General features: G+C 29.9%; 1 protein-coding gene across 7 annotated transcripts in view; it reads right to left on the bottom strand.

The window, feature by feature from the left end:
* LOC145974574 (dynein axonemal heavy chain 6-like) overlaps window positions 1-12,860 on the bottom strand; it is a 424,968-nt gene that overhangs the window by 199,912 nt on the left and 212,196 nt on the right. The window contains exon 8 of one of the 7 annotated variants that reach the window (XM_083104483.1): window positions 12,399-12,538. The exons of the other annotated variants lie outside the window; for them this stretch is intronic. Within the exon in view, the coding sequence (XP_082960609.1) occupies window positions 12,484-12,538 (55 nt within the window). The 3' untranslated portion in view covers window positions 12,399-12,483. Of the gene's footprint in view, window positions 1-12,398; window positions 12,539-12,860 lie in introns of those variants that run through there. 7 annotated transcript variants of the gene reach the window in all.

Below are 12,860 nucleotides of genomic sequence, written 5' to 3' on the forward strand. Positions count from 1 at the left end.
GTAACGGATTATTTTTCTTATGAATTTTCGGCAGCCCATAGGCCCTCGGTAAAACGCCATCTGTACAATTTAACGCTCTATATCTCGCAACAGAGATGTAATCACGAGCTCTCCATCTCACTAACAAATCATGCAAACTGCTAATCACCTTATTAATCGGGTTCTTATTTACTACTCTATACGTGTTTTTGTCTGCTAACAAAATAGACATATTAGAAAGATAGTCATCCTTATCCAACGCGACTGTTATATTGCCTTTATCGGCTCTCGTGAACAAAATGTCAGAATTCTCCTTTGTGAATTTTTTTACAGCATTCAAAGAACTCAAAATAATTTCATCAACAGGAGACTTTTTTGAAAAGGAATTATAAAAAGTACTTATAATAGGGAAAGATCTGTTTCTCAACGTCGCACGAATCTCTGTGGGCAGCCTGTTGATGTTATACTCCACATTTTTCAGTAATTCGACAGTCGTTCTTTCCTTGTCAACCACCGGTAAACAAAATTTCTTTCCAAGTTGTAGTAAAAGTTTCACATCATGGGGTATGGGCGCCGAAGATAAATTAACAAACCATTCGTCTCTTAATTCCAAGATCGGAGAAACACGTGGCGAGAAAGACGAAGGATCAAGGTTGATACAAATAGACGAGGGGGAGGGTAGGGGATTGAAGGAAAAAAAGAAATGAAGAAGTATGAAATACGTATGAAATAAAGAAGAAAGATCGTTTCAATTGACTGTTTGGAGAAAAAATTTTTTTTCACGCTCTACAACCGCGTTGGCTCCTTATTGCCTCTTATTATTCATTTTAATTTGATATAAAGCATTTGATTGTATTATAATTTTATTTTGATATAAAGCATTTGATTGTATTATAAATAAATGTGTTATAACATCGACACTCGACTCGTATTGCCATTATAACTGTTTTGTTTAATTTTATATTTCGAGTTTTATACTTTTTATTTTTTATAATTTAAACGCTGGCTGCAATAATGCGTTCCTACTCGTTCTTCAATAGTATTAAATTTACGTTTGGTGATGAAGCGGTCTTGTCTTTTAAGAAATGGATTAAATATCAGAAATTAATTATTAACTGTAAGGTCAAGATTGAGTTTTTGCGTAATTGTATTATGTATAATGTCACTCCGCCACATATAGATACCTGCTTTAAGACGTTTAAAAATTTCACACATCCTAGATCTGTTAATAAATTTAAACTCTTCAAACATGCGTTTACAAAAAGACTATTACGTATTGAAATTAATGACTTTTTTTCTTTATCTAGATTCGCACACACTCAGATTTATAAAATTTCTAAGGCTATATATTCTCGCGTTCCTGTGTCCGTTTACAATTCTTTCTTTTCTAAACAAATGGGACCATTGCTTTCCTTTTTTTGCAATCAACGAGATAGACTCAACAAGAAATTTGCCTTTCTACGATCTAGGCGTAATGCCTTTCACCAAAAGTTAGATTCCATACATTATTTTTGTAGTTTTTCTTCTACGTCTGGGAATTTTGGAAACCTAAATAATATGAAGTTCTCCTTTGAGCCTCCAGAGCCGGCCCTTCATTTCGATGACATTATTGAGATCAAAGTTGATTCTGGGTCGTTTATTAACAACCACTATTCCTTTTGTGACATTAACAAAAAATGGTTTGTTAATTTATCGTCCATTACCATCCCGAAGAATGTACAATCCTTGTTACAGCTGGGCGAGAACTTCAGTCTTCCTATACATAACAATGACATGCTAACTATGGAGTTCATTAAGAGTTTTGAAAATAACATAAGAAAGCTTCCTGCGGTCAATCAATCAGTTATTCGGAATCGATCGTTAAACACAATCAACAATTTACCTTCTTACTCTGTTAACAGAGATGAATTTGATGAGACTCTGAATAGACTTACATTGGCTACGAAAAAGTTTCTTAATAGCAATAAAAATCTAATTTTGACTCGCGCAGACAAAGGTAATGTCACAGTTGCTTTAGACAAAGACAAATATGTTAGAGAAGTCGAAAATCTTTTGATGGACACTGACACGTACATGGTGGTTGGAAGAAGCCCTGTCAAGAAGTTGACAAATAGTTTACGTGAAATTTTAACGAGATGGAAGAAGTCGAATTTCATCTCAGCTTCCACTTACAAGGCACTTTATTACAGTGATGGTATTCTACCGAGAGCTTATGGTTTACCCAAAATCCACAAACCGAACTGTCCATTTAGAGTAATTGTCTTATCCATAAACAGTCCTTTGTATTTTTTAGCCACATATTTACATAAGATTATGATTAAGAGTTTTCCGGTGTCTCACAGTCATGTTTCCAACAGTTATGATGTGGTTAAAAAACTGTCTAATGCATACCTCGACAACAATTTCAGATTAGTTTCGTTGGATGTAATTTCTCTTTTTACCAACGTGCCAACAGATTTGATTATTGACAGTGTTTCTTCTAGATGGAGTAATATCTCGCCAAATTGTGACATACCATGTAATGAATTCCTTTTAGCAGTTAAGTTTGTATTGGATTCATCCTTTTTCACCTTTAACGATATCACTTACAAGCAATCCTTTGCATCCAAGCACGCCGATGGACTTCCCCTTGTCTCCTATTGTAGCTGACATAGTGTTGCAGGATTTGGAAAACAAAGCGCTTCTTTCCTTAAAATTTACTCCCCCCTTTTATTTAAGGTATGTTGATGATGTTCTGTTAGCCATTCCTCCTTCTTTTTTTAATGACACTCTTGACACCTTTAATTCTTTCCATCCTCGTCTACAATTCACAATGGAAATTACTGAAGACAATAAAATTAACTTTTTAGATGTGACTTTAATTTCCGACAATAATTTTATAATTTTTGACTGGTACCATAAAGATACCTTTTCCGGTAGATACCTACACTTCTTATCTCAACATCCTCTTTGCCAAAAAAGAGGCACAGTAATTGGTTTAATAGACAAGGTTTTCCGCTTGTCCCACTGTCCCTGTTTTCCATTATAAGAATATTAAATTGGCTATCAACATCCTTTTAAGCAATGGATATCCTTTAAATTTTATTTTCCACATGTGTTGACCGCCTTAAGAAACACCTTTTCAAATCAAATTCCTTAGTGAATAATACCCAGGTCATAAACACAAATGATCACATTACTTATTTCACGATACCATATGTTCCTTCAATTTCCGAGCGTTTTAAACATATCGTTAAGGATTTGGATGTTCGACTCTCATATTATAGTATCAATAAAATGAAAAACTTCATCAGGGCTCATAAGGATCCTCTTCCTACCTCCAGTTCTTTGAATGTCATATACAAATTGAACTGCATGGATTGCGATGCATCCTACGTTGGACAAACTAGCAGACAATTGCATACCAGAATCAACGAACATCGCAGTCACATTAGACGTAACACTAATTCTCAATCTGTCATCACTAATCACAGGGTTGGTTTTGATCATATTTTTAATTGGAATGACGTTCAAGTTTTGGATCGGGAACCATATTTGAGTAAAAGATTGATTTCTGAAATGCTTTATATCAACAGGCAAAAAAATGGTCTCAATTTGCAAACGGATACTGAACGTTTACCAGAAATTTATTTAAACATTGTCAACAACTTGCCAAAAATTTAACACAGTTTCTATCATAACAAATAGATCTGCGACTTTGCGTATGTGTACATTTATACATTACTTGACTCTCTTTACCGTTTATATATAAGAGTTTATATCACATTTATCCGTTAAAGACGAGTCGATCTTTGTCTTCGGAGATATTAAGTTGTCTCTATTCGTCTCCTCGGCGCGTCATTGTCTTCGATGCCTAGAAGTAAGTCTTATTTCCGTAGTTTTAACTTCTTATCTTTTTAATCTTGTTAATTTTTATTTCTTTGACTATATGTTCAGTTTATATTTATTTAAATCATTTTTTAATAAATTGACATTAAAATATTTTCAATCTCGTAATTTTCATGTTTAATTTTAATACTTTTTTCTTTCTTTGTTCATATTAGTTATATTATTTATTTAACTTATTTTACTTTTTGTCCTTTGTTTTTACGTAGGCGTCAAGATAATGAGATACCGAGACATTTATTATTGCTTTAGACAGCACCCTTTGTAACAGACTCCGATATAAAACACTTTTGTTATTTCTTTTATTATATTATCACCTTTGCGCTGAAGATGACCCAAAAATAGGGTCGAAACGTTCGCTATCCTCTCTTTATTTGTTTAATATTATTATTTATTTGATTGTATTATAAATAAATGTGTTATAACATCGACACTCGACTCGTATTGCCATTATAACTGTTTTGTTTTCTTATTAAACATTTTGTTGCATACAAGGTAGACCATTTTTTATGTACCTTGGCGTATTTTTTTTTACTTTTGTAAGGTTTTTTTTGAGGGGTTGAAATACTTAGAGTTTTGATACGTTTATTTTAAATGTAGAGTAAACTTCGTTTCGTCATGCAAAATACATGCGTGGACGGAATGGGTTCCGCTCATCCCCTATGAAAGACTCTACTTCCGGGAGATATAACCCGAACCCAAACGTATTTGTGATTTAAAATCGAAATTAGATTTGGATTAGGTTACATCTGCCGGAATGCAGTCCCCTCATAGGGAGAGGGGACCGAATCCGACGCGAAATTCACTTATATTTAATCTTGATCCTCGTTAAGAGTGAATTTTGTTTCGTCTTGGAAAGTACATGCGTGGACACAGTGGGTTCCACTCTCCCTTACAAAGAAGTTTTACTTTCGGAAGATATAACCTAACTCAAACCTATTTCTGACTTACAATTAAAATTAAGTTTGAGTTACATTATACAAGGTGTACCAGAATTCGCAGATGCGGAATGCGTGATTGTTTATCAAAACGAACAACTTTTTCCCCTGGCAAAATTCTGTCTGAATATTATTTTTTAAATGAGAGCAACTTTAAGTTAACGAATGAGCGATTTAGATTATGCTTGAATCAAGGGCGCGCACGGCACATGACGTTTGAGCGTATACGCTATTTTATTATTAAAAGGTTTTACAAGAAAAAGGTTAAAGGTTTTACAAGAATTATCTATAATATCTAAATTTGCTATTTTCAATACAATGTATTTAATAAGAGAAAATTTTTTAAGTGATATCATCGAAGCAATGACTGAAAGTAAAATAAGTAAATCAAGAGACACGGTAGTGTCTTGTGCTAAGTCCGCGCAGCAACAAGACGCGCTCCGTGTCTCTTTACGCGAGTCGGATAGTTGAGCGTACTTGATATTTTCATTTCTCATATATCCGCTGAACGGATCGAGTTTTTACTAGATTCAATCGATAGCTTGGGTCTAAATTATATAATAAAAATGTTTTTGTTTTTGCGCTACGTGCTCTAGAAACGGAGCTATTACGACGCAAAGTCGAAATAGGAAAATTTTTCATTAAGAAACGTCTCCTTGGTCAACGCTCAAGTCCCCAATGCGCAAGCGTACAAAGTTGTACGGTTGACGCATTCGACATAAGATTGCGCTAGCGGCGCTCCGTGATGTTAGGGCTACTATTACACACAAATTGCATAAGTTGCATATGCATAGCATAAGATCGTATGGACCAACGAGTATATATATTTATAATATACATCGAGTATATACAGGGTGGGCCATTTTAATCTATGCACCCAAATTTCTTTGTACCTAAGACAGATACGGAAAAATGATTCAGACAAAAGTTTTATGGTTTCGAGGGGGCCATAAGATGGTATCATTGGTTTGACCTTGAAGAGTTATTTGAAGGTCACATGAAGGTCACCTTTAATTTCTTAAATGGAACCTACTATTTGTCATTGCACATTCTTGTAGCTTATCTCGAGAGCTTTCCAAAACACTATAATTAAGTACTTTTTTGTTAAGTACTTTTTGAGTTATGAGGCTTGAAATAATTTCTTAATTTTACATAAACCGTAAAATATCTTGTAAAATATTCATTTTTCGATTATCTTACCTTAATACTTTTATGTACAAAATAATGAGAGGAATCAATTGGTGTAAAGAAAACACATAGTTGTTTTTAAGAAAAAATATGTAATTTGCAATTAACAATTCCATATTTTTTCTTAAAAACAACTATGTGTTTTCTTTACACCAATTGATTCCTCTCATTATTTTGTACATAAAAGTATTAAGGTAAGATAATCGAAAAATGAATATTTTACAAGATATTTTACGGTTTATGTAAAATTAAGAAATTATTTCAAGCCTCATAACTCAAAAAGTACTTAACAAAAAAGTACTTAATTATAGTGTTTTGGAAAGCTCTCGAGATAAGCTACAAGAATGTGCAATGACAAATAGTAGGTTCCATTTAAGAAATTAAAGGTGACCTTCATGTGACCTTCAAATAACTCTTCAAGGTCAAACCAATGATACCATCTTATGGCCCCCTCGAAACCATAAAACTTTTGTCTGAATCATTTTTCCGTATCTGTCTTAGGTACAAAGAAATTTGGGTGCATAGATTAAAATGGCCCACCCTGTATATAAATAATATATACAGGGTAAATTTTAATGGTTGTGTCAATCTTTTTATCATGTGGGAGATTACCGACCGCAATTGTAATAAATTGATCGGTACATAGATGTCAGATAATTGGATCGGCCGTATCGAAGACCGGGATATAATGTGTACAAGTAAAGCGTTAAAAGCTGAAATTATGTGTGTAGTATGGATTTATTTTTATTATTAAAGCTACGTATTTATTATTATTATTATTATTATTATTATTATTATTATTAAAGCTACGTATACATATTCGATATATTAAAGCAGTAAGAATACATATTTAAAAATTTAGTTCAAATTTAACACTTTAATGTTAGACAAATAAGCAAATAAAAAGCTGTGATCAAATTATGGATTTATTATTATACAAATTTGATATATTAAAGCAGAAGAAATACATATTTAAAAATTCAGTTCAACACTTTAACGTTTTATCTAAAACTTTATTTCAAATTCCGCATTTATTTTTATGATAAATTTTTATTATTGTTTTATACTAAAGATATACTAAAGAATATTTTATACTAAAGAATATTGTTTTATACTAAAGATATGTAGCATTTCTTCCTTTTTGAAATAAAATTACGCAATTGTTCCATGAGAAATACATTCTTATGAAACAATTGCGTAATTTTAATTTAAGAAGGAAGAAAATTTTTTGCTGCGTATTTTTAGCATATAAACAATAATAAAAATTTACCATAAAAATAAATGCGGAATTTGAAATAAAGTTTTACATGAAACATTAAAGTCGAGGGGTAAACCGCTGAGGGCATTGCGGTGTACAGATTTGAGGCATTACTGGGCATTGCTTGGGCATTACTTGAGCATTATTAGGTTTTATTGAAGTATTAATGCGTATTATGGACGTTATTAAAGTATTATTAACTCTTTTCTTCCAAATAATAATTTTAAATTTATTAAAATTTAAATTATTAAATTTTAAAAATTTAACAGTAATGCCCAGGAATTGGGCATTAGTAGGCATTAGTGTACATAATTTTGATCAGCGGTTTACCCCTCGATTAAAGTGTTAAATTTGAACTAAATTTTTAAATATGTATTCTTACTGCTTTAATATATCGAATATGTATACGTAGCTTTAATAATAATAATAATAATAATAATAATAATAATAATAATAATAATAATAATAATAATAATAATAATAAATACGTAGCTTTAATAATAAAAATAAATCCATATTCATGATCATTGCGCGTTTTTGGTGCACTTGTAATGGACTTATTCATCATGTGGATACGAAAACGAAAAGAAAAAGGATGTGTTGAATGCAATAAGGTTATTATTACTTATGATCATAGACATAGTAAGATATGCCTATGGCTGCGGTCGGGAAGACGCTCTGTATATTTAATCATGTTTAATGTATGTATAGTACAAAAAGGAGTGATATCTCTACAAAAATTACCCTTTTAAAAAAAGGTAAAAAAAGGTGCTAAGTCCGCGTAAAAACTGTTATGTGTTTGCAAAATAATGGTTATTATAACCCTCAAAAACTATAAAAAACCTATTTCAAAAATAGTACCATTTCAATCTACAAAATTATTTTAATCTACAAAATAGTTATTTTATACCGTAAAAAAACTAAGTTATTTTAGTTATACATTTTACTTACCTTACAAAAGTAATGATATCAATAAAATTGTGCTAAGTAAAAATAAAAATTTATAAAAATAAAACAAAAAACTGTATCAAAAAAGTTACAAAATACTATCAAATCCAAACGAAAAATAATATCGAAAAGTTGTGCTATTTGAAGATAAAAACAATAATATTTTAATAAAAAGTTAGACATCATGTGTTTAATTTTTTACAAAAATATATTACAAAATTGCGCCAACAAAATAAAAACTTTTAACATAAAATATATATTTTTCTTAAATTTCTAGTATTAAAAGAAAAATATTAAATAAAAATAAAGTTGAAAAATTTAATTAAAAAAAAAAACAGAAAATATTATAAATAAAATTAAAACTTATCAAGAAGATAAAAATGAGAAATTAATAGAAAAAAAATACAAATGTATATAAAAATTAAAAATTAAAATAAAAATTAGAAAATAAAATTAAAAATTATTAAGAAAATAAAAATTAGAAATTAATAGAAAAAAATTTATATAAAAATTAAAATAAAATTTTAGTTAAAAGACTTAGCGCTGCTATATCACTCTTTTTTGTACTATACTATATTAAACATGACTAAATATATAAGCAAAGAACCCCATATTTTATTATTAAAATATGACGGTCATTTCTAGATCGTATAGCAGTGCTAAGTCTTTTAACAAAAATTTTATTTTAATTTTTATATAAATTTTTTTTCTATTAATTTCTAATTTTTATTTTCTTAATAATTTTTAATTTTATTTTCTAATTTTTATTTTAATTTTTAATTTTTATATAAATTTGTATTTTTTTTCTATTAATTTCTCATTTTTATCTTCTTGATAAATTTTAATTTTATTTTTAATATTTTCTATGTTTTTCTTTTTTTAATTAAATTTTTCAACTTTATTTTTATTTAATATTTTTCTTTTAATACTAGAAATTTAAGAAAAATATATATTTTATGTTAAAAGTTTTTATTTTGTTGGCGCAATTTTGTAATATATTTTTGTAAAAAATTAAACACATGATGTCTAACTTTTTATTAAAATATTATTGTTTTTATCTTCAAATAGCACAACTTTTCGATATTATTTTTCGTTTGGATTTGATAGTATTTTGTAACTTTTTTGATACAGCTTTTTGTTTTATTTTTATAAATTTTTATTTTTACTTAGCACAATTTTATTGATATCATTACTTTTGTAAGGTAAGTAAAATGTATAACTAAAATAACTTAGTTTTTTTACGGTATAAAATAACTATTTTGTAGATTAAAATAATTTTGTAGATTGAAATGGTACTATTTTTGAAATAGGTTTTTTATAGTTTTTGAGGGTTATAATAACCATTATTTTGCAAACACATAACAGTTTTTACGCGGACTTAGCACCTTTTTTTACCTTTTTTTAAAAGGGTAATTTTTGTAGAGATTAGATAATACGCGAATAATTTTAATCCAAAATAATTGCTCTAATGTTCGAAATAATTTTTGGCCCTCGAAAAGAGTAATTATTTTGGATTAAAATTATTCGCCTGTTATCTAATTTACTTATTTTCAGTCATTGCTTCGATGATATCAATTAAAAAATTAATTAAATGTTTTAAAGCATATGTTCGAAATGCAAACCTTCCACTTACATACATTTGTATACATCATTCTACGAATAAAAGTTTCTTGTGCATTGAATCATTTCCGATGTGATGATTGCTATTACACAATAAAGTTGCTTTTTCAAATCTTCTAGTGTTTCCACAAGATTTCGGTAAATAATTTTTTTTAATGATCATAAAATAACTAAGTGGATTTAAATCAGGCGATTTTGCGGGCTATGCAATAAGACCTTGGCCAATTCAAATATTTGGAAAATTTGTATCGAGATAATGTTTCGCACATCTGCTATGAGGTAATGCGCTATCATGTTGAAACCACTTAGAAATTTCGTTTTCAAACTACTAACAGATTTTCCTCTGCTTAATAATGCACATTATTTGCATTAAAATTTTCTCATATGAAGAGGGATATATCGGTAAATAATACGCCATTATAAAACCTATTATCCCTGTTATATTTATGCAACAATCGGCAACAAAATATGATGTTCTGTATCTTCTTCTTTTAGTTTCTGTACCTTGAAAAATGTAAATGATTCAACGCACAAAAAAATTTTATTCACAGAATGAATATGTGTATACAAATGAAAAGTTTGCATCTCGAACATATGTTTTAAAACATTTAATCGGCCGTTTTCAGGGTAAAAAAAATTATTTAGAACATTAGAATAATTAAAAACAAAAAACAAATAAGAGTTAACGGTCCGTATGATAATAACTCAAATTAGAACAAGAAAAGGCTTAGGACCGTGGCGTAGGGTGACAGTACGGAATGACAATTCAAAAAATAAATAATTCTAAAACAGAACCACGTATGTTAAAAAGTAAATTAAATAAGGAGAAATGTCTGTCAGAGAAAATATTTTTTTAAAAAACAGCTAATAGACAAACGCACGTTTCGATCTTCAACAGATCCTTTTCAATGTCGTACAAAATTACAAAGGTAAACGCTGTAGCTTAAAACAAAGAAAGTCAGAAGGACCTTAACAACAGTTAAAAATTGTTTAAAAACGCAAGAAATAACGGTCGATATTACACTCGGTGAAAACGCATATATAAGAAAAAAAATTAATAAAATGTAAAAAATAAATGGCTATAAAATGCTGTAAAGAGAACACAGCTCACCTCGCTATCAAACTTCGAAACGCTATAAATGAAATCGGAGAGAGAAGACGTCTGGTTTTTAATTCCCTCGATGAATCCGTCCGAAAATAAAAAATTAAACGTTGTCCAAAGAAATAAAAGTCGTAGTAATAAAATTGAAAGATATAGTCCAATGATATAAAGAATGGAAGTCTCTAAAATCCAATCTGTCAAAGCGCGTCGACGAAATAAATTTGAAAGTAACGGATAACGAGGTGGCAGCCTGTAAAAAGAAAGATAACAAAGAGCAAGCACAATCGAGACAACACTTTATGCCAAAAATAACACAAAACTTCTCAACAATTTAAAAAAATTTTAAACTGCAATCGAAATAAATAATAATTCAGAGAAAATTATCAAACGCAATAGAAATACGTACTGGCCTGTAAGCAAAAATCAGGTCGAGAAAGCCAAGACAAAAATAATGAAAAGATGTGATAACGAGACAAGTCTTGTCTTTAAGCTACAGCATCTTATGTATCTTTATCTTTGTAATTTTGTACGACATGGAAAAGGATCTGTAGAAGATCGCAATGTGCGTTTGTCTATTAGCTGTTTTTTTAAAAAAATATTTTCTCTGACAAACATTTTTCCTTATCAAATTTACTTTTTAACATACGTGGTTAACGATAATAAAAGAACGATAATATCGCGAGAACAACGCGTGCGAGAGAGAACCATAGCGCAAGACAATGCCTGCGAGAGAGAACCATAACGCAAGACAACGCGTACGAAAGAGAGAATGATAACATTGCGAGAAAAATGACGAGTGTGAGAGAGACAACGATAAAGACTTATGTATAATTAGCGCGAGTGTAAATATATTTGTGTGTGTATGTGTGTGTATGTGTGTGTGCGCGCGCGTGCGTGCTTAATATAATTAAAATATAAAGAAATAATAATATAATAATATAAAAAATAATACATACAATGTAAAATTTATTATTGTGGAAATAGTGCTGCAAACATTAGAAACTATTGTAGATTGGAGCGAGACTTACTTTAATTAGCGCGAGAGAGATAGCGCAAAGGATGGGAGCGCAAGGGAAAGGCGCGTAAATAAATACATTTTTTTCAATAAAAATACTAAATATACATTTATTAAAGTATGTGTAATAATACAATTGTGTATGTGTGTGTGTGCTTAATATAAAATTTAAATATAAAGAAATAATAATAATAATAAAATAGTAAAATAATAATAAAAGTAATAATAATAAATATTAAGATATCAAATGCGATAAGAGCCAAACGCGGGTGATCGTGCGACAGTTTCACAGAAAAATAATTTTTCTGTGAAACTGATATTTGTGCACAGGGCACGGATTTATCTTGGTTAAACCAAGTAAAATTTAAAATCTCAATTCGAGATTCTTATAATACCCCTCTAACTTCCAAAGAAGTTATAGGCGAGAAAAATCGCACGATCACCCGCGTTTGGCTCTTATCGCATTTGATATCTTAATATTTGTATATTTATATTTAGAGCCTTACTATCTTCTTAATTAATAATAATAAATATAAAATATAAAAATTTTTTAAATATATATATTTATGCGGACGGTACGCCGGGCTGTAAGGGGGAGACCGCTCCTGGAACAGAAAAAGAGGAAAAATGCGTTAATACAAGTGTAGTTATAGTAAGATTTGTAAAAAGAAAAAGACACATCTGTCAGTCCATTTCTTCAAAGCTTTAATCCATTATAAGGATGCGTTTAGCTCATTAAAATCTATATTCTGATATGGATCTATATTCCACGTTTCTTCCTATTCTTTTATGAAATCGAGTTCCTCACGTAATCTATCTCTATGACATTTTAATGCAGTGTGCTTAGAATCTTCGGCGTAGAAACGCTCCCATAACATCTTCCTTCAAATTTTCGCCCACATACTTCTCGAGATTGGAGAAATCTTG

The sequence above is a fragment of the Camponotus vicinus genome, unplaced genomic scaffold, assembly GCF_025532165.1.
Source record: "Camponotus vicinus isolate PSW18456_S1 unplaced genomic scaffold, iyCamVici1.0 SCAF_7, whole genome shotgun sequence".
Taxonomy (NCBI): Eukaryota; Metazoa; Arthropoda; class Insecta; order Hymenoptera; family Formicidae; genus Camponotus; species Camponotus vicinus.